This window comes from Balaenoptera borealis (genome assembly GCF_965194805.1).
Source record: "Balaenoptera borealis genome assembly, chromosome: 4".
NCBI lineage: Eukaryota > Metazoa > Chordata > Mammalia > Artiodactyla > Balaenopteridae > Balaenoptera > Balaenoptera borealis.
In genome coordinates, this window is record NC_138861.1 from 114,222,538 (window position 1) to 114,247,126 (window position 24,589).

Sequence of the window (24,589 nt, forward strand, 5' to 3'; positions counted from 1 at the left end):
GGAAATGAGACTGTGATACTCCTTTTTTTTAAAAAAACAGCTTTGAGATAAAATTTATGCATCACCCAATTCACCTGTTCTAAGCGTGAGATTCAGAGAATTTTGTATACTTACAGAGTTGTACAGCCATCACCACAGTCTGATTTCAGAACATCCCTATCACCCTAAAAAGTAGCCTGGTGCCCAATGGCAGTTGCTCTCCATAGCCACCCCCAGCCCTAGGCAACCACTGATCTACTTTCTGGGGACTAATTGGCCTTTTTGGACATCTCATGGAAATGAAATCATACAAGCTGTGTTCTTTGTGTCAGGTTCCTTTCCCCGAGCAAACCTCTTTTTTTTGAGGTTCATACATGTCGCAGTGTGTACCAGTACTTCATTCCTTTCTATTGCTGAGCAATATCCCACTGTATGGATAGACCACATTTTGTTTATATGATACTCTCTTGTGTCCCCTTACCTCTATGGAAATTTTTAAAAGTGAAGCATATGAAAAAATTGGGGTTCAATGAATTTCAGCTTCTGGGTCAAGGAGCTGCACCCTTTCTTCTGCTGAAGGAACCCCAACTCCTCCCAGCAGCAACAACCATCGGGGGAGTCTGGACAGAATAAAACAATGGGAAGATGGTCTGGGGAACCTTAATTTAAGAATTTTGACTTTGGACTTCAAAACTTACAAGGGCAAAAATTTTGATCTCAGATTTTAATTCCTTTTGGACTTGAATATATTTGGATTTCTATCTGTCAGGGATTCATTCCTGAACTTTTAATTTCTCCGGGAGAATTTGCAAAAGGGAGGTGCTGGCAGGTCATTGTTGGAGGATCTTGATGCGAATGAACTCAGGGTTGTCCTTGAATCATATTGCAAAACCCCTGACATACTTTGTTTAATAGCATAGCAGGATGTGATCTGAATGGGTATTAGAATTAGGGAGAATTTCCAGCCTTGGGTCTGGAGTATCCTTTGAGTTTATTTCAATAATGTAACACTCGAGTCATTTCCAAAACCTTCATGGGGCAGGAAAAAAAATTTCTTCCACCAACCAGCAGTTCCAGAAGGACACACACAGGGGCAACGAATGGGGGTTTGGGGGAGCAGGGCTGTCCTGAGTCCTGACCAACAGCTGTTCTCCTTCCCCAGGGCACTAGTCACCCCCCTGGCAATCCTCAGATTAACCAGGAGCCCAGTGGGTTTGGAGAACAAAACGATGGAGATCGGCAAGGGAAGCACACACTCACCACCCTTGAGGTTTCTGTCCCTGAGCATGGGTGCCCCACCTGAAACAGGGCTGGCCTCTCCCTGCCCCTTTCTCACTGGGCAATGCACGCCATCCGATGGAAAGTTTGGGTATGCATTGCCAGTCAGCCTATCTTACTCGTGGGAGTGGGCTACTGGCAGAAAGCAAGACTCCTGCTTGTTTTTTTGTCAGGATGGGGGAGCCATCCCAACATGCCCAGTGGGTGACAAAGCCTGTCCAACTCTGCTGGTCAGTCACCCAGCCCACCTGATCTCACCTACACTTGTCCTCTGACTCTGCCTGTACCTGTATCAGGGGTGATATTTTATCCCTAATACGCTATAATGTGCCTCATCTCTCAATGTATTGAGACCTCAAAAAGATGTAAAGAAAAGAGGAGAAATTAGCACTGAGCCTGTGGAATCCCTAGGATTTTTGTTTTAAAAATCCTCAACATTTTAACTTTATTTGTGTGTAATGATAAAAGTTAGATCATAAAGATAAGGTGATAAAGATTAAATTGCTAATTAAAATGATAATACCGGCGAAGGTCATTATAATCAGACCTGGCAGTGATTTTATCACCCTCAAAATGTCTGCAGGACGTCAACTAGTTGATCCCCAAATGGTGTCCTGAGACAGATGGAAAGTACGATATTTCCTGTTGCGGACAGAAGAGAAAACTGAGACTGACAGAGATGAAGTGACTCGTTTAGGGTCACCCAGTTAATAAGTAGGAAGCCACCCATCCCTCTTGGACCTGTGGCTCTTTTAAAGCAGCAAATGATGATGATGATGAAAATGATATTGATATTGTCAGAGCATCGATGAGCTGGGGTCAGATGGGTCATTTGATTCTGTAGTTCTACACTTATTCTTCGGGAAAAAAGTTTCATGCCACTAAGTTGAAAACCAATGTCATATCCCTTGAGATTGCGGTAAGTTACAGACAAACACAATTTGGATATTACTCTCAGGGCATGTAGAATCTAGTAGGCAGAGGTAAGGCGAGGGCATACATACAATAATAATACAGTCACAAGAATAAACATATTTGCCCGTGGCTGGGAGGCGGGGGCAATGGAGTTGCTAGTCAATGGGGATAGAGTTTCAGTCATGCAGGATGAAAAAGTTCTACAGATCTGCTGTACAACAGTTAATAGTACTGTACTGTATACTTAAAAGCTTGTTAAGAGGGTAGATCTTATGTGTTTTTTACCAAACACAAAAATAAAAAATAAAAATAATCACAACAAAATAGCCATGGACTTGGGAGCACTTCCCACGGGCCAGGCTGTGTTGCTTTTCGTGAATGAACTAGCTTCTCCTTAGAAGGACTCCCTGAAGTGTGTCACCAGCACCCCCAGTTCACAGGAGCAGAGGCTGAGGTTCAAGGGTGTGCAGAGCTCATGTGTTGGGGCGGAAGTCAGTGAGTTCATGCATGAAGTTCCTGGGTGGTCCAGGCTCCAAGCAGATGAAATGCAGGAGGGGCAGGTGAATGAGATGCAGGGAAGGAGAGAAGGACCCTCCAGACAGACACAAGAGCAGGATCTGATGTCGAGTCATGGGAGAAAAGTGACAAGTTCGCTCCGCAGGAGCATGGACTACAAAATACCACAGGAGCAACAAGACCAGAGAGGCAAGCCACACTGGAGCAGGCAGAGCGCCAGGCCACATCACCTCGTCTAGACTCTGCAACAGCTCTACGAGGCTGTTATACACATGCCACATCTGGAGTTCAGAGACGGTGATTTACAGGGGCCACACAGCTCTAAAACGGCTAAGTTAGGAGTCAAGCTAGGTCTGTCTGAGACCGAGTCTGTGCTCTGCTCACAGCCCCACGTTCTTTTCTCTGAGCACCAGTTTAAGAATTGGGGGGATTTATTTTTACATCATTGAAGAAAGGCACTGAAGATCACTTAGCTGGGACGTATCATACAGTTTTTATGACACTGCTTAAACCAGAGCCAGCAAAGAGGTCACTACTTGTGGGCCAACTCCACTGGTAGCTTCTGTCAATAATATGGTGTTAAGAAGGATTCTGAGGCTTCATCTAGACTCAGAGAGAAAGAATGCTGGGATTGATGAGCAACGTGGGCCATGTGTATGGAAGTGGAGAGGTCAGTAAGAGTCCCAGGCATGTGAGAGGCACTAGAGCATCCTGGGTATGGGGTGGATGGGGGATCCAGACTTCCTGAGTTTGAATCTCAGTCTTGAGTGCCAGTCCTATGGTCTTGGGCAAGTTCCTCACCACCTTAGTCTCTTTATCTGAAGACAGGGCACCTACTCAGAATAAAAGAAATCTCACCTTCCTAGGAAAACTGACAGTTCTGAAGTCATAGGAACAACTGCATCCAGAATTGGTTTTAAATCTCCTTAATTAACCAATGACAACTCGCCTCAGGAAACACATCTCTGAAAGCCAATCAGTGATGGTGTCATACTTTGAAAGGGAGCCAATCAGTAGTTGAGTTACTCCCGTGAACACGCCTGAACACGCTTGAACATGTCAAGAGCATGCTTCCAGGGCTGATGTCAGACCACGCCCATGTCTGCCCAGCACTCCCCAAAACAAGCTCTTCATTTTACTGAGTGATGGTCATTTTGGTCATCTGGGTGATGGATATATTGGGGTTCACTATAATCTCTGTGTATGTTTGAAATTTTTCATAATAAATGTTGCATATATATATATTGCAAAAACTCTTTCCCCAAAACCCACCTCTCTCAACCTAAGTGACAAGCCAGCTTCCTGGGTGCAGATACTGAGCAGTGGTCTCCTCCTCTGATGCCCTGATGGTACAATCTATTGTGAGGACCGACTGCACGAACACATGTCACGTGTCTAAGAAGATGCCTGCTGCATATCCCATGCTCTGTGAGTATCTGTACGTATTTTCATCATTTTCCACCCCTGACTTCATACACGTGGCTATTACCTTGCAGAAACTTCTTCCTGAAAGCCTGGAACCCTCTTGAGGTCTGGTTTCCAGCCGACTCCCTAACGGTGAGGCCCGTGATGTTGTCCAGTAAGAGCAGGTCAGAGAGGTTGGCAGCCGCGGGCGTCCTCGTGTTGTTCACAAACAGTCGCACGTGGGCTGTCGGCCACTCGCTCTGCACGGACACCTAGGGCAGGAGGCAAAGTGAGGTTGGGCTTGCTGGCAAACCCAACTTCCCAAAACGAGGCCCCAGCTCAACTGTGCCTGTGGGAGGGGATTAGGTCTCACAAAGGTTCTAGAATTTATCAGGTTTGATTTCAAAGGCCCCAGGAGAATTTTGACTCCCGCTTGCCAAGCTGTTGCTCAGAGATAATTTCAAAGAAACCGGGACCCTGAAATGCAGTGAAATCATGCCCACAGAGAAACTTAGAAGAAAAAACATATCCACGCACAGGACCACAGTCAGGCTGGGGAGATTGTGACAACTGGTGTCACCAAGAAAAGCAAACAGTGGCTCTTTCTTACTCTATTAGTTTGAAGATTCAGCCCCAGACAGTCCAGGGCCTCTGACTGCCATCTGATCTCCAGGTTTGCCCCAAGCTGGTCTCCTGTCTCCTGACCAGTCGCCCCCTTCAGGGTTCTGCCTGCCCATATGTTTGAATAGCTCAGGGCTAGGGAGTTCCCTGGTGGCCTAGTGGTTAGGATTCCAGGCTTTCACTGCTGTGGCCTAGGTTCAATCCCTAGTCGGGGAACTGAGATCCCCCAAGCCATGTGGTGAGGCCAGAAAAAAAAAAGTTAAATGAATAGCTCAGCTCTTCAAAGCCAGTGGCCCATCAGCAGCTTGGCTCCCCACCTGGCCTCTGCGACCTTGCCCTGCTCCCTCTCTCGAACCCTGTCTCCCACCACTCCTGCCCTTCCTTCACCCCAGCTCTGCTGAAGAAAGAGGAGCTGAGGAAAGAGAAGGAAGCCATGTATGTCCCAAGAAGAGTGAGCTCTGGAACGTAGTAAATGAAAAAAGCAAGTTGTAAAACTCCGTGTATGGAATACTGGCACCAACGTAAAAAGGGGAAGAAGGAAGGTATGTGTATGTATATACCTGCACCACACACACACACACTCATAACTGAGTGCATGTGGCAGGAAACATCTCTAGAAGGACACAGGAGAAACTGGTAGTACCAATTTTATCCAGGAAGGGGAGCAAGACAGCTGAGGGCCTGGGCTGAAATGAGGGCTGTGCAGTACGTGGTCAACTCAGCAGGCTGGGATTGTCCAAACCCCACACATCCCAAAGAGAGGACCAGCTCCTGGGAGACTAACCTCTAAAGCCCTTGGCATATCCTGCCTGATAAGAGTGTCTTTATATCCTACGGCTTTGGGCCACCCCAGGTAGTCTCTGCAAACAATGTGGTTCACGGTGAGGGCCTTGGGCCAAGCTATGTTCAGGTGACCTGAATAACGGAGGTCAGCGACATGGGTGCACATGCTTACGTGATGGATCCTTAATAAAAATCCTGGATTCCATGGCTTGGGTGAGCATCCCTGGTTGATGCCACACATCATTGCTGGGCAAATTAAACGCTCTTCTTTCAACTCCACCAGGAGAAGACTGGCTGTCTTGGGCCTGGTCTCCCCAGAACTCTGTCCTATGTGCCTTTTGCTTTGCTGACTGTAATCTATATCATTTTGCTGTTATAAACTGTAACTGTGTGTAGAACCGCTTTTCTGAGTTCTGTGAGTCCTTCCAGGGAAGCACTGAAACTGAGGGTGGTCTTGGGGACCCTCAACACAGGATCATGTGAAAGCCATCTCATGAGATTAGTAAGGGTCAAAGACCTAAAGACATTAAGTGAATTTTTAATCTGTCGGGCATCATATCAATGTTAAAATCTGAGAGAAAATATACACTTTCTCATTTTAAATGATCGCAGAGGATTTTCACTGCCAATAATTTTATTGTTACCAAAAAATCTTAGTCCTGGTGCTGCCATATAAAATATAAGATCCCTGTGGGTTGCATCATCACCTGTGTCCAGACATGGGTAGATAACCACGTGATTCACCAGTTCTTTAAATACATAACTCTACTAATATATGATTTGGGCAACTTCAATTATTTTCTCTTTAAGTATAAACTACCTATGAATACTCACCACTGCACATTTCTGAAAAATTACTCCATTCTCAGAAGTTCCTTGAATGTCTCTTGAAATGTCTCCATACTACAATAAAATATAGAAATCATTAGAAAATGAAAAATATTTCATGCTATATTTGTCAAGTAAAAGTACAAGGTGAACTTTTAAAAGGGCCAGGCAGAGGGGTTACTTCTGCTGGTGTAGTAACTCCCATCAGTCCTGAAGATTTTTTTAAAAGGAGTATTACAGGACTGGAACTTAAAACCTATGAGGGGCGAAGAACGTGGACGTGGATCACACGGGGCTGTGTCCCGGTCTGTGGTGCGTGTCAGTGACACCATTGTCACAGGGACTCAGCAAACCAGGCTTGACACTTCAGCAGGAGGCATGTGAGCAGAGCTATGGAAAAATCCTTTAAGGGCTGCGCACATGTCCTGTGTGGGGTACACCAGCCACACGGCAGGGACTGAGTGAACGTGGACCACAGCATGTTGGGGCACCTCCCATGAGCGGGGTGCATCATCAACAGGTAGAGAATCAAGCCAGGATTGGGCTCCTCCAGCCCCACGATGGCTCCCCTGGAAGGAGACCAGTGGAAAGCCAGAGCTCGCCCACCAGATGCCAGCCCCGCTGCCCCTCGTAATCACAACTGGTCCCTGTTCATTTCCGCCCTTGCCATATGCCCCGTGACCCCAGGCCATGCCTCCCCGCTGTCTGCCCTGCCCCCCTCCATCTGCAGTGGGTGGAGCCATACTGTCAATCACAGACCACGGCAGCTCTCGGTGATACCAACGATCATAACAATGGCTATTCTTTCCCAAGTGCCAGGCATAGGCCCATCACTGTACACATATGAATTCTATTACTCCCATTTTACAGATGAGGAAACTAAGCCTCATGAGGGTTAACGCACTTGCCCAAGGCTGCACAGGCAGGAAGCTTGGACTCCACCCCAGGCTGTGTGCTCCGTATCCTATGATCCTCCCACACCGCACACCCCTCTCCAGAGCATGACCCTCTCATTGTACAGAAGCGAACAAAGACACAGAAAGGGGAAGTGATGTTCCTGAGAATACGCTGACCACATGCAGCAGCATAAGCTGCCCAGGCCTCTGATTCTGGTCGAGTCTCTGTCCACGACCCCACTCTCATGCTCTGACGTGCCAGGCCCCCAGTGCGTCCTTGAGGGCAGACACCTGGCTTTCTACTCTTCTGATCCCCACACAGCATCTTGCAAATGACAATTGAATAAACATAGCTTGTTGGGCAAAGACACACAGGAGGGGGGATGGAGGATGGAGGTGCTGCCGAAAGAGGGGTTGAGTCACCTGTCACTGGAGAGGATTGGAAAGATGATGACCAACATGGTGGGTTGAATGTGGCTCCACGTCCTAAAGCCCAGAACCTGGGAATGTCACCCTATCTGGAAAAGGGGTCTTTGAAGATGTAATTAAGCCAAGGCTCTCAAGATGAGATCATTCTGGATTTAGGTGGATTGGATTTAGCTAGGCCCTAAATCCAATGACAAGTGTCCTTATCAGTGACAGAAAAGGAGAGTACACAGCCACAGAGAAGAGGCCACAAGAAGGTGGAGACAGAGTGACAGTAAATGTTACATGTCAACTGGCTGGGCCATGGTACCCAGCCATGGTACCCAGATATTTAGTCAAACATGTCCAGATGTCACTGTGAAGGTATTTTAGATGAGAGTAATGTTTAGGTCAATGGACTTTGAATAAAGCCGATGACCCTCCATGAGGTGGGTGGGCCTCGCCCAATCAGGTGAAGCCTTAATGGAAAAGACTGAGGTTTCCCCTAAGGAAAAGGGAATTCTGTGGCAGACACCTTTCCAACCTGAGCATCAGCTCTTCCCTGGGTCTCCAGCCTGCCCTGCAGAGTGTGGACTTGCCAGTCCCCACAATCACATGAGCAATTCCTTAAAATAAATCCCCCCCTCTCTCCCTCACATGTGTCCTACCTGTTTTGTTTCTACCAGTTTTGTTTCTCCAGGGAATCCTAATAGAGAGATTGGAGTGAGGCAGCCACAAACCAAGGAAAGCGATCAGAAGCTGGAAGAGACAAGGACGGATCTTCTCCTACAAGCCCCCAGTGACAGCACGGCTCTGCTGACACCTTGACTTCCCACCTCCAGAACAGGGAGAGAATAAATGTCATTGTCTTAAGCCACCAAGTTGGTGGAAATTTGTTACACAGTCTAGGAAACTAATACAAACATGTAGCTGGGGGCCAAGAAGGGGCTTGTGGCCATGGCAGCCTGTTGGCTGAACGCAGTGGTCCTCAAGGCATCTTAAGTCATGAAAGCTTAGGTGAAAGTCAGCGCCATGTGAAGCCAACACATCACACAGAATATGAACAACAGCGGGAGCAGGGGCAGTGGTTAAGAGCCGGGGCTCCAAATTCTGGCTCTGCCACTTCGGCCTGTGGGACCCTGAACAAGCCTCTTAATCTCTCCAATCCTCATTTCCTCTCTGTAAAATGGGAATGAAAACAGTACCTGTTTAAGAAACTCGTAATGAGGCTCCAGTGAGATTATGCATAGACAGTGCTAAGCCTCATGCCTGGCAAATAGAAAATATTCGTTAAACACCTAGCCCTATTATCGGTAGCAGCATTTTTATAACAGGAGCAAGTGAATCAGTCGGGTTAAAACAGGACCCCTTGCCCTGCTTTAGAACCAGCAGGGGGGCCCAATGCTCAGATTCACACATCCTGTTCATCTAAATACTGTATATTGTACAGAAGAAGCAGCTCTCTGGAAAGAAAAAGGGATTTACTTCCCAATGATAACTATATTCAGTGAAAGAGGAAGAACAGGTTTTTTGGAGGAACAAAAGCCTGTGACATTTTCTACACATATGGTCCAAAACTGGCTTCTTTACAACTTCTGATATGTCTTTTAAAGAACTGAACATGTTACTTACCAAGTGGTGTGTTACAGCAGACTCTCTTTTAAACAAGGTCTTCTTGGGCCACGAGGGTATAAAAGCAAATACGGAATGAATCCACGGCCCACTGGAGGCTGCAGAAGTCGGAGGTGGGTTAAAGACTTCAGTTTTCTTATTGAATTTCATTCCAAATGGTGCTTCTGCTGCAAAATAACAATGCACATGCATTACACAATACAGAAAGGCAGCGGTTAAACTCCAGAGGCAAACCACATGGTACGTGAAGGCACTTGGGAAATCTTTGCTGAGTAAGTGAATAAGTGAGTAAATGAATGAATGACTTACCATCTCTTTGCCAAGAAGATGAGACATTCTCATTGGGAGACACAGAGCTTAAGGACAGTGTTTCTCGAAGTCTGTGCTCCTTACCTGGGCTGTAGGCTGAAATGTACATTCCTGGGCCCCACCCCAGACCTACTGAGTCAGAACCACAAGGCGAGGGAGGAGCCATAGGTGATTCTTACACACCTGGCATCAGACAGCCCTGCGTTCAAATCCTGGCTCTGTCACTCACCAGCTGTGTCCTTGGGAAACTCATCTGACCACTGTATAAATTTATATTTTGAAGTGACCTGAATTGTGGAGTTGCGCCTTTTCAACATTTATCTTCTATCCAAATATACACTTATATTGACTGAGAATGAATCCTGTTATTCAGTCTTTCTTACACAGAGTATTGATAGCAAGGTCTTTAGAAGTGTTTTTGAACCCTTTTTTAATAGAATTTCTAAATATATGTAGGAAAAATTAAAATTAAAAAAAAAAAGGACGTGGAACTGGAATCCTAGATAAAATCAACATCTTTTTTTCTAGAATAGTACCTGTGGTTGATTCAGTTCATGATGTTGGAATGGGGACAAAGGTGAGCATCGGGGAATTGACAGCCCTCACATGGGAACAGGCAGGAGCTTTCCCAGGCTGGCTGCTCCCTCGGGATTGTTTCAGTCAATCACACAGTGGGACAGGACACCCACCTCCGGACCGCAGCCCAGCCCCTCGGGCTAAGGAACAAATGCTTTCCCAGGAGACTTGCTGGGTGTAAAATCCTAAGGCCACTCTGGGCTTTATCTCTGGTGCAGGCATCCTGCAGGTGCCCCCTGTTCCTCCAGGCCCTCAGAAGGCCCAGCCGCAGGCTCTGATGAAGACCTGAATGAGGCAGCCACTGCTATTGTCCACATACAGTATAGAAGGAAGTCAAGCTCCGAAGTGACCATCACCACCCACTGCATCATTGCCCAGCGGCCTCCCCACTAGTGCCACTGTCACATGGGTCACCTGTACTATTTGTGCAGGTGTTTGGATGCACCCTCACTCCCTCGCCTCTGGGCTGCCACAGGCCTGGAAGCCTCTCCTTCCATCCCCTTGTCCTACTAACTGCCACTCCTCAGGACTCAGTTGAGCAGCACCTCCTCCAGGAAGCCCTCCCTGAAGCCCTCCCAGTGGCCTTAGTCCTCCACCCTCTGCTCTCACTACAACCACAGTCCTTAGTGCACTGCGCTCCCTTTGACCAACAAGTCTGCTTAATCAGTGGCTAAAAGGTCTCTGTGATTACTGTGATATCACCTCAACCTATTTTACTCAAATGAAAACATTGGATTTTGTAAATTGTAAAGACTGCAGAGAGTAATAAAAGATATAAAAAGTACTTCTGACTCCCCCAGGAAATGAAATATGTTTATCCCTGGTATAGAACAAAGAGGTGTATTCATAATCTGTGCCTAGCAGATTCTGGACAAAAAAACTATTCTGCCTGCCCAGGACCCCTCCCTTCACGGTAGCCCCGCCCACACATACACACACTAGTCAGTAAGATTCTTAGTCTATACAGAAAAACCTGGATCCCAGCCCATCCTGGTCCCCAGGAGGCCAGAATTAAGCACGGAACCCAGAACACTCTCCCCGCAAGCCCCAGTGACAGGGTCAGGAACTGGCATGGGACCCAGGCTGCACCCACTGGTCTTTCCTGAACTTTTGCCGAGCTACTGGGAAGTCTCTTCCTTTCTGCAAGTGGCAGCAGTCAGACTCCTGAAAGTCCGGGGCTGCCAGTGGTTGTCTTTCCCACCACGTGGAAAGAATGTTCCTGAAAATCACACTCACCAGAGGAAAGCAGGGGCCGCGACGGAAAGAGAAAGGCAGAGCCCTGACATATATACACTACCATGTGTGAAACAGATAGCTAGTGGGAACCTGCTGTATGCACAGGGAGCTCAGCTCGGTGCTCTGTGGTGACCTAGATGGGTGGGATGGCTGGGTGGCAGGTGGGAGGGAGGTCCAAGAGGGAGGGGATATATGCATACATACAGCTGATTCACTTCATTGTACAGCAGAAACTAACACAACATTGTAAAGCAACTATACCCCAATTAAAAAAAAAAAAAAAAAAGAGAGAGAAAGAGAAAGGCAGAGCCCTGAGAACACCACTCCCCCATCCAGCAGTGCCTAGGGCCTGCGAGGTCCAGTTATAGGGACCAACAAATTCCTCTTTGCTTAAGTTAGTTTCAGTTGAATTTCTGTCACCCAGTGTGGTAGGCTGAATGACAGTCCCCAAAGATACCCAGGTCCTAATCCCAGGAACCTGTGAATATGTTACCTTATATGGCAACAGGGACTCTGCAGATGTGATTAAATTATGGGCCTTGTGATGCGGAAGTAACCTGGATTACCCAGGGGCCCATAAATGTAATCCCAGGTGTCCTTAAAGAGGGAGGTAGAGAGAGATCTGAGAGGCAGAAGAGAAGGCCATGTGCCCGCTGAGGCAAGATGCTATTCCGCTGGTCTGGAGGCTGGAGGAAGGGGCCATGACCTGCATAATACAAGGGATACAGCTCCAGATCCTGGAGAAGGAAAGGCCTTCTTCCCAGGGCCTCAGAGGGAGTGGGGACCTGCCGACACCGTGACTCAGACCAGTTAGACTGATTTTGGACTTCTGCCCTCCAGAACCATACGAGAATACCTTTGTGCTGTTTTCACCACTAAATGTGTAATAACTTGTTACAGCAGCGAAAAGAAACTCATACACTTGGCTAACACAAACATTCTGCATTTTCTTTATCAGATGCCTTCAGGGGGAATGAAGACAGACCACCTCACCCTGAATTCTGGGCTGTGCACCCAAGCTCCAACCCACTGCTGTAGAAGGTGACACATTGCCTTGCTCTGTAAGGCACGCTGGTGAGCAGGGGGCAAGGGAGGCAGAAGTAGGAGGGCTATGGCTTTAGGGTCTGGTTCTCTCTCGTGGTCAAATCAATAAAAAATCAACCAAAAGAAAAACTTACCTGCAGTCAGAAAGTGAGAGCTTTCCACACTGGGCCAAATCCCATGGGGCAAGTCCTAAAAAGAGTCAAAAGGCACAAAGACATTAACGAAGAACATACTAGGGGTGGTTGAAAGCCATTTTTGTAAATGGCTCACGTGGAGAGGAGCTGCACTTTTATCCAGAAATCTGATGTAAATTTTTCTAAGTCGATCATCCCACCAGCTTTTGAGTGCAGGATGATGTAACTGCATTTCTGGGAGCTGTCTAGGGAGACAGCAGAGTGTAGGGGAAATTTCATATAGTTGGACAGACCTGGGTTCAAATCCCATCTCTGCTTTTCACGAACCCTGTGATGTTGGGAGAGCCTCAAGTCTCTGAATTCCCAAGATCCTGCAAGTTTTCAGAGTGGCACATAAAACACTAGCCTGGGAGTCTGGAGAACTGGATTTGAACTGGACCATTTACTCGCTGTATGTCCTTGGCCAAGTCTCTCAGCCTCTCTGAGCCTCAGATTCCTCCTCTGAAAAGTGTGGACCTCAAAGCCTCCTCCCAGCTTGCTTCACCTCGTTCAGTGATTAAAACTTGTCTAAATGGGGCCCAGCCAACCCCTCCACTCTACCTTTGTAAAATACTGAGCCTTGGAAAGGCCCAGACCCCACCACTATAAAATAATGATAATAATAATTACTGTTATTGTAGTGCCCTGGCTACAGCCCTTGAAATGGGCCAAGCCCAGTGCTGTTCACAGCAGCATTATTCACAATAGCCAAAAGGTGGAAGCAACCCAGTGTCCACTGATGGATGGATAAGTAAAAGTGGTCCATGCATACAATTCTACTTATAGGAGGTATGTCAAATTCATAGAGACAGAAAGTAGAATGGTGGTTGCCAGGGGCTGGGGGACAAAAGAATGGGGGGGGTTGTTGATTAATGGGGACAGAGTTTCAGTTTCACGAGATGAAAAGAGTTCTGGAGATGGAAGCACAACAGTGTGAATGTATTTAACATCGCTGAACTGTTAAGAGGGTAAATTTTGTTATGTGTCTTTTGCCGCAATTACAAATATAAACAAAGAAATAAATAAAGCAGATCTGTGATTACCTAGAAGCAACTCTAATATATATCAAGTAAGATCCCTAGGTCATAAAGTTATGAATAATATGGTTTCATTTAATAAATATGGCATTTTAATATGTTTAAGACATTATTATATATTTAATAATTATATTTACGTATTTATATTATCTTTATTTTTATATAAATTACAGTTAGTTTACTAGTATATATTTACATATTTACTTACATATTTAATAACTTGAAAGTATATCTATATATATGTAGATATTTAACAATATACTTAATACTAATTATTTATACATTTAATATATAATTACACGTTTAACAATATACAATATCATAACCACACATTATTTTTAAAAGCCATGAAAGGAGTATGCTGAAGACTTAGACTTTGGGACTTGGGGACCAAGTCTGTGCACAGTAGAGAGGGGGATCCCTTGTTTCCGCACCACTTATATTGTTTCATTTCTTGTAAGAGGAGCGTGTGCCCATGTGTCGTTGCAACAACAGCAATAACGAGAACAGAGACTTAGTGACCAGACACTGATGTGGATGGAATAAGTCTGTGCTGCCATCTGGCAGGAAAAAAACATCTCCTAAGAGCACACATCCAGCCTGTGCATAGTGACCTCCTTCTAACAAGTACAGCGCAGGGGGAGGGGGTAATTTCACAGTGGAGCAACCTGGCCAGCGCTGGTCCAGCCGGGAGTTCAAGGTCAACACCGACAGTGAAACATCCCAGAAAACTTCCTCTTAATTGCTAGTCTCTACTTCTGAAATTGAAGACCGTGGCATAGTTTCCAACTTATTTAATATTTCTTTCCCTTTGACTGGGAATCCACTAAAGAATCATTTTTGTCATTGTGTGTTTCATTCAAAGAAACATTTACTAATATGATCATTTTTACTGTGTGGGCAGATGTCTGTTCCCAATTTAATTCCTGGAAGCCAGGAAGAATTCCAAGCAACTCACAATTATTTGACAGTTTTCCATCTTTGTTTCCACTGGTAGAAACAGCCTTCTTAAATGTTCAACTCTTTCAAATAAATTAATAATATCTTGAATTTATGTTCATGTCTAATCTAATGTTCCCAAACTGGGATAATTTCTAGTCAGAGAAAATTCCCCAAAGCTGTTTTGTAGGACAAGGTGTTCTGTACATTATTTTTTATGTGGCTGCATATAATTATAAACATAGAAACAACAGTTTAATGTATCTAAATCTGTCTTCCTTAGATGCTCATAAATTGAATATGCCCTCAGGACCATGTGGGTGTTTTTTCACGGTTATAAACTGTAGTGAAATCTGAAAACAAACAAATGAAAAAAATAAACACCAACAGCGATAAATCATGTTACTAGATGCACCAAGATGAATCCCAACAGAGGGCACCCTGCAAAATACCTGCCCAGTCCTCCTCTAAACTGCTGAGGTCCTCAAGACAAGGAAAGTGACAGCTACATGTAAAGTGGTGTCCTGGATGGGGTCCTGGGACAGAAATGGACATTGGGTACAAAAGCTAAGGAAATCCGAATAAACTATGGACTTTTACAATAGCATATCAAGGTTAGACCATTAACTGTAATAAATGTATCTTACTAATGTAAGACACTAATAGTAAGGGAAACTGTGTATTGGGGAGAATATATATGAATTTTCTTTACCATGTGTACAATTTTTCTAAAATCAAAAACTGTTCTGAAAACTAAAGTCTGTTAACCAGAAAAGACTAGAATTCATTCGTGAGGTCTTTGGGGCAAACAGTGGTGCCACGGGGCACCCAACTCCCACACACGTCTGCCTATACGACCCCTGCCCCTGGAACTTTCCATCCATTCTTTCACCCAGCCTTTGCCACACGGCAGGCTCTGTGCCAGGTCCCTGACCTCACCGAGGGACAGAGGTCCCCTTCCCAACAGACGCTTCCACTTGAGGGGGAGGGGCAGGACCCAGGTAGCAAATGACTCAGGAAGCCCTCAAGTGCCAGGGACCCTTGGGGACCCTTGGCTATGGCTCCCTGAGGTCTCGCCAGATCCTGGGTATCACTAGCCTAGGGGTGACTCTCTGGGGGCTCCTTGGCTACCGTGAACGCCTGCTCTCACACACACCACACCAACTGCCAGTCGATACCCACCTTCAATATCCAGCCTTCCCCTCCCTGGTGATCCCCCTCTCCAAGATGACACAGCTCCTGACAAGGTCACCAGGACCTCTACAAGGCCTCAGTTCACAGCCAGTTCTCCATCCTTATTGCACACAACTCACCAGCAGCATTTGGTATGTGAGTGTATTAGCATCCTACGGCTGCTGTAACAAATCATCACAAACTGAGTGGCTTAAAACAAACACATGTTTATTACTGTACGGTTCTGGAGGTTAGGAGTCTGACATGGGTCTCACTGAGCGAAAATCAAAGTGTCTGCAGGGCTGCATTCTTTTCTGGAGGCTCTGGGTAAGCCTCTTCCAGCCTCTAGAGGCAGCCCACACTCCTTAGCCCACGGCCCCTTACTCCATCTTCAAAGCCAGCAGCAGTGGGTTGAGGTCTCCCAGTGCATCCCTCTGACCTTCCAATGTCACATCTTCTGACTCTCTCCTGCCTCCCTCTTCCATTTTTAAGGACCCTTGGGATTACCCTGGGACCACCGGGATGTTCCAAGATAACCTCCCTTTTATAAGGTCAGCTGATTAGCAACCTGAACACCATCTGCAATGTTAATCTCCCTTTGCCATGTGATGTAATACACTCACAGGTTCCAGGGATCAGGATGTGAACATCTTTGGGGAGCCCTCTCTCCCTGAAATACTTTCCTCCCTTGACCTGTGGGTCACAGTCTTGGTCTCATCTCCTCTGCTGGATGCCTGGCCCTGGTGTTGCTCCAGGCCTCTGCCCTAAGGCCTCACTCTTCTCAAACCATACTTACTCCCAAGGGCAACTCAGCCAGGCCCTGTGGGGTTAAAGGCCTGTGTACACTGTCCACTCCTTGATATAGATCTCCAGCTCAGATTTCTCCCTCAGATCAAGACTCACCCATCCACACTCTCCTGTACATCTCTACCTGGATGCCTCATAGGTATGTCAAACTCAACAAGACCAAATCAGAATTCCTGATGGCCTCCGAGGTTTCTGCATGTTAGCTAATGGTATCTCTAGTCTCTCATCTGCTCAGGCCCAAGTCCGTGGTTTCATCCTTGACTCCTCTTTTCCTCTCTCTCAACCCACATCCAATCCCAGCAAATCCCCTGGCCCTACTTTCAAAATATATCCCCAATCCACAACTTCTCAGCAGCCCTCCACTAACCTCCCTGGTCCATTTCACCTCCATCGTCTGCCTGGTCTCCCACCTGCCTCCTCTCTTGGTTTTTCTTTCCACCTCTGCCCTCTATCCTTTACTCCCACACCTGCCATGGGGATGTTTTAAAAAGACGAGTCAGAGCAAGCCACTTTTCTGCTCAAGACTCACCCATGGCTTCCATCTAACTCAAAATAACAGCCAGTCTTAAGCATGGGCCACAGGGCCTTTCCTGATCTGGCCCCTCCTCATCCTCTAGCTTCACCTCCTTCCACTCCTCCCTTCTCCCCCCACCCCTCCTCAGGCCACACCAGCCTCCTTACTGGTCCTGGGCCACACAAAGCACTTCCCACCTCTGGCCTTTGCCCTCACTATGATCTCACTCTGGAAAGTTTTTCTCCAGAATCACCCATGCCCCTCCCTCATTCCATCCAAGGCTCTGCTCAACTGTCATCTCCTAAAAGCGCCTTCCCTGACCACCCCGTCTAGATGGTGCTCAAGGCTATATCTGCCAGCCCACTTTGCCCACTGTATTCCTCTCTACAGCCTGACCACCAACTACCACACTATAGATTAACACCATTTAGTGTCTTTCTCCTGCCCCAAGAATGCAGGTCTAAGAGCAGAGACTGTCTTGTTCCCTTGTATCTCAAGCACCCAGAACAGTCTGGTACCTAAAGGGCCTTCCGTAAACACTCAGAAGCCTCTTGTCCACTCACGCCTTCACTGTTTCTCTCCTTCTGACAAACTTCCAATAACACTTTCTGGGATGATGGAAATGCTCTGTGGTCTGGGCTGTCCAATATGGGAGCCACTAGCACATGGGGCCATCGGGCACCTGAAACGTTTAAATTCAAACAGCCACAGCTTGGCCAGAGCCAATGTACTGGACACAGCAGTTTTAGAACAACTGGGAAACAGTTGTAAACTGGCTGTTAGCTCATCCTTTGCAGGAGGGGAGACATAATAAGTTAATGCGAGCATTTGGGTTCAGGTTTTTAAAGCACTCTTTTGTAGAGCCTAGCAACAAGCATCCATGTAAATGTTCTGGCATTGGCTTCCCAAAGGAAAGATCAGGTGAGGACAGGTGAGTGAGCTCTGAACGTGGGGGCCATTGTGAGAGCACAGGACAGGCCTGGGGGCTTGGCTCCCTGGGCCTTGGTTTTCTCATCAGCAAAATGGGCCAGATACTTCCCACCACACCAGACAGGAGCAAGTGAAAGGATCTTGTGAAAATGTTCATCATGAGCTTTATAAAAGCTCAGTAAATTGACACAGCATTACTTTGTCTTCTCTAGTGAAAACCTAAGAATTAATCATAGACAGTGAAGGGAATCTCATTTAAGAGACCTAAAAATCTGTAGCAAGTGTAGCAGGCACCCTGGGGTCTACAGGTAGAAAACTCAACAGGACAAGAGGAGCCGGGTCCTGGGGGAGGGCTGGGAGGACCACAGGGCAGCGATGGGCCAGACCACTGGACAGACATTCCTGGGAACAGAAGCCTGGATTTGCAACAGGGGTCAGGGTGGAAAGGGGATATACGTGGCGAGCGGGGGGCAGGGCAGAGTGGTCAGGTGTATACCATGGACAGGTCACCTAGAGGTGGGGGGAGGAATGGACGGGAAATTAGGGTGTGAGGGTGACCCAGAGGAAACAATCATCAAAGGCCAGAGGCTGAGGGGTGGGGACTGAACCTAGTGGATGCAGCCAGGTGGGTGAGGCAGTGGGGAGTAGACATCAGAACTGATTAGGAGGAAAAGGCAGGGGGACTGGTGACCAGATTTGGCAGAGGGAGAGGGGAAATCTAGGGTGACAGCCAGAGCTCTGTGCCCTCCCAAGTTAGGGACCACACAGGAAGGGGCAGGGTGAAGTAGAAAGTGGCTAAATTTGCAGTCACAGAAAACCCCAGCAATAGTGTCTTTTATCAACTGCTACACTCTCCCGAAGCACTCACCTGTGTAAGATGCTCTACCTACATTCCTGAACTCATCTAAACTCTCACATCGACCCTCTGGGGTGGACCCTGCAATAGTTACAGATCAGGAGAGCGAGGCACGAGAAGTGACGCTACCTGCCCGAGGTCACAGAGCTCTTAGGCTGCTTAGGGGGATCGACCCGGCCTCTGGCAAGGTCCAAACCCACAGCCACCAGCCACACCGCTGTCTCCACCTTTCCAGGGAGTTTTCTGGCCACAAGCGGAAAGGAACACCCGTTGCATCCTACTCAGATCCCGCCCTCCCTTTAGGGTAATTTCCCTAACCCGAAGGGGCCTCCCCGCCGCGGGTATAAGGTGAAGCCAAACTTCCCAACTCAGACCCGAGACTGGGGGCGGGCCCTCCTTACCTCCGCGGTCTGCTCTGGCCCCACCCCGGGAGCCGAGCGGGGATCCGGGGGAGGCTGGGCGCCGAGGGGGCGCCAGAGGGGACCCGGGTCCGCGGGGAGCCGGCCTCGGTCCCCGGGCCCCGCGGGCAGCGCCAGGGCGGCAGCCAGGAGGCCCCCGGCCAGCACCCACGTGGCGTGCCCCCGGGCGCCCGCCGAGCCCATCGCCAGCCAGGGACGAGAGACCCCAGACGTGGCGAGGGAAGGCCGAGTTGGAGCAGCTTCCGGACCCCAGGCCCGCCCCGCCGCCGAGCATGCTCAGTGAGAGCCTCCGCGGAAAGTTTTCTGGAACTGACACAGGCATCTGGGGCTTGGCGGGACGAGAGGAGGCTGAGGACCAAGACCGGCGTGGGAGGGAGGGAGCCAGGCTGGCGCGGCGGGCGCTGGGCGGCCACACTTGAGTTTGATCGCGCCCCAGCCGGGGGGTCTACCAAAATCAGATTGGGTGACCCCTGCTTCCAAAGATTTCAGGGGCTCCAAGTGCCCCTCCATTAATGCCTCCTCCGTTCTCTAAGTCTCAGCTCAGACTCACCTCCTCCAGCAAGGCTTCCCTGACACACACACACCGCGCTGAATCGGGAGTGTGCCCAGGCCCACCAGCCCCCTATTAGAGAACTGTGAAACTTTTGGAGAGGCAGGGTCATGGGGATACAGGACAGCAAGGAGACGGGCTGGGAGGGAAAAGGCAGCTCAGAGAGAGGAAGGCCGCTGTTCATGTCCTGTTGGGTTCTGTTCAACCCAGTGAGGTTCCCACTGTGTGAACCCTTGCTGTGGATGAGCCCTTGGACATGTCCAAGAAGCCACCCTCACATTCCCCCAAGAGGGAGGGGTGGGCAGGTAGTCAGGACAGCCACTGGGGGACCTCTCTGGGGAACCAAAAATAGGGGAGGTGGTGTCTGGAGCCAGGAGGCAGCAGCTGAGCAAACTCCCAGAACTCTCCGTGACAGCAGGGCTGTTACTACCCTGGGCCCGCAGCGACAGCTTACACCTCTTCACCCTCCTGCAGCCTTCCTACAGGGCAGCCTGTCATGCTGTCTGCAGCCTCAGGCCAGGAAGCCTGGCACCTGTGCTCCTTCTTACCCTGCCCCTCCGAGGACCGTCCTTTCCTGACTTGACAGGGACAAGACAATGGGGTTTGGGAATCTGACAGTTTATTAGCCAAGCTTTCCGCACGAGGTACACTGTCCTTGCGGGTACGCAGCATGTGCCAGGAGTGAGACAAGGCCAAAGACTAAATGCTAGCATATTGCTGGAGCATTAATTCTATTAGTGAGTAAAGGATGATTTCGATATGCAACCAATTTTATAATAAAGTAAGATGCAAAGAACACTACATTTTAAGAAATAAAAGCCTGAGTATCCAAAGAAATAGCCAGCATAAAGCAAGAACTTCTGGTTATTGCCCTCATATATGTTCCCAGGAGCCTTGGAGATGCTCCTAAGGAAACATTTAAGAAGCACCGCATGGCAGAGAGTGTGAGTCCTGAAACCAGACAGACACGGGTGTGAATATATGTGCCCAGTTTCCTATTGCAAGACCTTGAATGAGCCACTTCTCCTGTCTGGCTGTCAGTTTCTTCATCTATAAAAAGTAAATCTAGATAATAGTTCCCATCTTGCCAACTTGGAAGGAGTGAAGAGGAAATGATGGAAAAAACCAGAAACTTGAGCTGGATATCCAGGTTAAGGACACAAAACCCCTCTCTGGATCCCCAGAGATCCCCATGGTACCCCTGCTCTGGCCCTCACAGGGAATTAAGCTCCAAAGGTTAGGGGTGTGAGTGCATTCGTGCGCGCCTGCACGTGTGTGTGTGTGTGTGTGTGTGTGTGTGTGTACCCCAGCACCCAGAAAGAGAGCTAGCATCAGTAAATGTTGCTTAAAGAAAGAACAGTTGCTGAATTCTTCTGCCTATCTCCCCACACAGCTGTGAAATCCTCCCTGGCGGACCTTGTCTGGTTGGTGGCTGCCCTGGCGCTGGTTCAGACAGCAGGGTCTCTGGAAATGCTGAGCGAATGAATGACCACGTGGCACCTCCTGGCTAGCAGGGGCTGAGTGTAACAATCTCCCTACATGTAGTCTTAGAGGAAAGCATCGACCATCCTGGAAGAAAATAGCATTAAAACAGGAGTCTGCAGGCAAACAAGTTCAGAGGCAAGGCCGGCCTGTGCGGTCCAAAGGGGGCCAGTTGGTAGAGGTCAGGAGCAAGGCTGAGTCAGACTTGCAATGTATCACTTAGTGCTGACCCTGACCCTCATCAGGAGGAAGGGCGCGTAATAGTGCCCATCTCCGAAGGTTGTTAAGAAAGTTACTCGGATCATCAGGCTAAATGCTTAACAAATCCTAAGCACTCAATAAACAACCCAGCACCACCCTCCTCCCTGGCTGTGGTCCCCTCCCCCTCTGGAAGTCAAGAGGCCCGTGCAAAACAAGACTCCTCCCAAAAGGTCCTCCCGGCTGAGAAGCACGCCTCTGGCCGGGCATGCTCAGTGCAAAGGCAGGGCTGGAGGCGGGGGTGGTTCAAAGTTTTGGGCGGAGGGTCCAGGCTCCTCCCTCCGGCTGGGCAGCACCGGGAAGCCGGAGGGGAGCTGGAGGAAGGAGGCAGCACAGGCCGGAGGAGTCGGCGGAGCGCGCCGCGCCCCTGGCCCGCCGGGGACCAGGTCCACTGAGGACCTGGCGGGGATGGAGCTCCGAGCGGCGGGCGCGGGCAGCGCGCGGCGGCGGGTGGGATGCGGCGGGCCGGCCGCCTGAGCACCCCCGATGGCCCGTGGCGCGGCGACCTGCGGGAGCGACGCGCGGCTGCAGCTGGGCCGGGACGCGGTGCGGCCGGCGCCCGCGCTGCTGGTCCCCGCCGTGCTCCTGGGCACCGCACTCGGCCTCGGTCTCGGCCTCGGCCTCTGGCTCGGCTGCCGCGCCGCCCGCCCGCGTCCGCCGCACCAGGTGGGTCGGCCGAGCGGGCAACCGGGGTGTGGGGCGCGGGGGCGCGGTCTTCCTCGGCCCTGTGGTCCGGGTTTCCAGCCCCCTTCTCCGAGTCCATCTGAGCGTGATCTTGGGCATCGCTCGCAAAAGGTCTTGCCCTGGGGGATTCCCCTTCTGCTCCGGGAGGCGGCTGGAGACAGTGATTTCAGAGGGAGCCGGCCAAGTGACAGAAGGGCTCTGGCTTGGAGTTGCCCCGAAGTGTCTGCTCCATCTGACAACGCTGTGTGACCTTAGCTGATGAAGGCCTCCAGGCCTCAGTCTCCTCATCTGTAGCACTAAGCGTTTGGACTTATGGGCGGAGCTCAGCGTGGTGGACAGGAGGGCAGGGGATTTCCCCGCCCCTGGATGTCCATTCTGCTTCCTTGCTGTGTGCATTAGCCAGTTAGCTCCTCTTGAGTCCCAGCTGCTACATCATCATGCATTCAACATTCGACCACACAGCAAAAGTTTGCTGAGCACCTTCTACTGCCAGGCATGGCCTAGGGGCTTAGACACTACATCAGTGTACAGGATAAACCCTGCTCCTGCCCCTGGAGGTTCACAGCCTCTGGATGGACAGATTACAAGTAAACACTTGATTATAACACAGCCCCATCATGAGTTCTGTGATGGGAAAATGAAAATGCTAGCATTTATTGAATTCTGGCTGTATGCTGGGTGCTGAGCTACACTTTCTACCTGAAAATGATCTCATTGACTCTCCAAAACAGCTTGTGAGCTTGTTCCATTAATGTCCCCATTTTGCAGATGAGGAAACTGAGGCACAGAGAGGTTAAAATAACTTGCCAAATGACAGGCGTGTGTGTCTAACCCCAAAGCCACTGTATAGGAGGTGGATGGGATTGGTCACAGGTGGCTGCCTGAAAGGGATTAATGGATGCTTCATATGGCAGTTGTTGTTATGGAATCGGATGTTGTGTGGAGGTATCGGGCATACAGCAGGCATTCCATCAGTGGTGGTATGATTACTGTTTTAGGTCCCTGCAGCTTTGACCTCTTTGAGGGATGAAGTCTGGTGGGATCTGAGATAAGGTGGTGTGGTTTTGTTCCCCCATTCCTGGCCCACATGAGAAGGGGATGCAGCCAGCAGATGTAAGCATCTCACATGGCAGGTGAATTCAGGGGCGTGTCGTGCTGCAAAGGGGTGATAAAAGTTGAAATTAACATACTGCAAGATGCTTGTAGGTAAGTTTGAGGTTGTCACATCCCGCTGGTGATTAAGAGACACTGGCTCCTTGTGTGAAGAGGGAAGTAACACGTCAGAGCCTTTCCTGAGTGTCAGGCCTCTTGCCAGGAGTTTGCAGGCATTTGTTTCTATATTCTCACTCCAAGCCTTTGAGTGGGGGGACTGTCAGCCTCACTTTCCAGGTGAGGACATCTAGGCTCTGCAAGGTTGTTCTCTGTCCAGGGTCACATGATGAATGAACAGTGGCTGAACTTCAACTGCAGTCTGTCTGAACCCCTAAGTCAGAGTGTTTAGTCATCCGCTACCTGGTAAGGTGGTAGTTAGTATCTGTCTTAGTCTGGGCTGCTATAACAGAAATACCATCAACTGGGTAGCTGATAAACAACACAAACTTATTTCTCACAGTTCTGGAGGCCAAGAGCCCAAGATCAGGGTGCCAGCATGGTTGGGTTCTGGCTAAGGTCCTCTTCCAAGTTGCGGATGACTGACTTCTTGCTGTGTCCTTATATGGCAGAAGGGACAGGGGAGCTGCTGGGGCCTCTTTTATCAGGGCACTAATCCCATTCATGGGGGGCTCCACCCTCATGATCTAATCACCTCCCAAAGGCCCCACCTCCAAATACCATCACCTTGGGGGTTAGAATTTCAACACATTAACTGAGAGGGAAAGGGACACAAACATTCAGATGATAGAGCAGCCCATTTCGCAGCTGAGTAAGCTGAGGCTGACAGAGACTCACCAAGCTGTCCGGGTTTGCACAGCTGGTCGGTCACAGCTGCACTAGTCCAGTTGAGGGTGGTGGCGGCTCAGACCAGGTTTGTAGCTATGGAGGGGGCTCTGGCTCAAGGATAAGGCTGATTGGGTTTTCTGATGGTTTGGATGTGACCTTTGTATCACTCCTTTCTAAGTGTCCTCCTTTCCTCTGTCTCCTGCCTCTAGTTTCTATTTCTAAAATAGAAACAATATGACTGTCCTGGTTAAAAACCTCCAGTGGCTCCTGGTTGCCTACACGAGATCACGTCCAGTTTCCTCGCATGGTATATAAGGCGACTGACCTTCCCTGGGGCATGGGCGCCCATGCTCTAGCCACCCAGAATCCCCTTGATCCCCAGATGTCGCTGCACTTCTGCACATCTG

The 24,589-nt window shown here is 49.0% G+C and overlaps 2 protein-coding genes across 10 annotated transcripts in view; one reads left to right on the forward strand and one right to left on the reverse strand.

The window, feature by feature from the left end:
- Nucleotides 1–19,545, reverse strand: part of EVC2 (EvC ciliary complex subunit 2) — a 146,350-nt gene extending 126,805 nt beyond the window's left edge. For 3 of the 5 annotated variants that reach the window (XM_082389985.1, XM_082389982.1, XM_082389983.1), the window contains exons 1-5: nt 19,253–19,545; nt 12,557–12,611; nt 9,258–9,424; nt 6,331–6,399; nt 4,178–4,364 (exon numbers count right to left, since the gene is read on the reverse strand). In XM_082389985.1, the coding sequence (XP_082246111.1) occupies nt 4,178–4,364; nt 6,331–6,399; nt 9,258–9,424; nt 12,557–12,611; nt 19,253–19,453 (679 nt within the window). In that variant the 5' untranslated portion in view covers nt 19,454–19,545. The remainder of the gene's footprint in view (nt 1–4,177; nt 4,365–6,330; nt 6,400–9,257; nt 9,425–12,556; nt 12,612–19,252) is intronic. The other 2 variants (XM_082389981.1, XM_082389980.1) reach the window with 1 other exon arrangement.
- Nucleotides 19,546–21,812: 2,267 nt separating this feature from the next.
- The window catches only part of EVC (EvC ciliary complex subunit 1), an 81,743-nt gene continuing 78,966 nt past the window's right edge, over nt 21,813–24,589 (forward strand). For 2 of the 5 annotated variants that reach the window (XM_082389988.1, XM_082389989.1), the window contains exon 1: nt 21,814–22,226. In XM_082389988.1, the coding sequence (XP_082246114.1) occupies nt 22,047–22,226 (180 nt within the window). In that variant the 5' untranslated portion in view covers nt 21,814–22,046. Of the gene's footprint in view, nt 22,227–24,589 lie in introns of all 5 variants that reach the window. The other 3 variants (XM_082389986.1, XM_082389987.1, XM_082389990.1) reach the window with 2 other exon arrangements.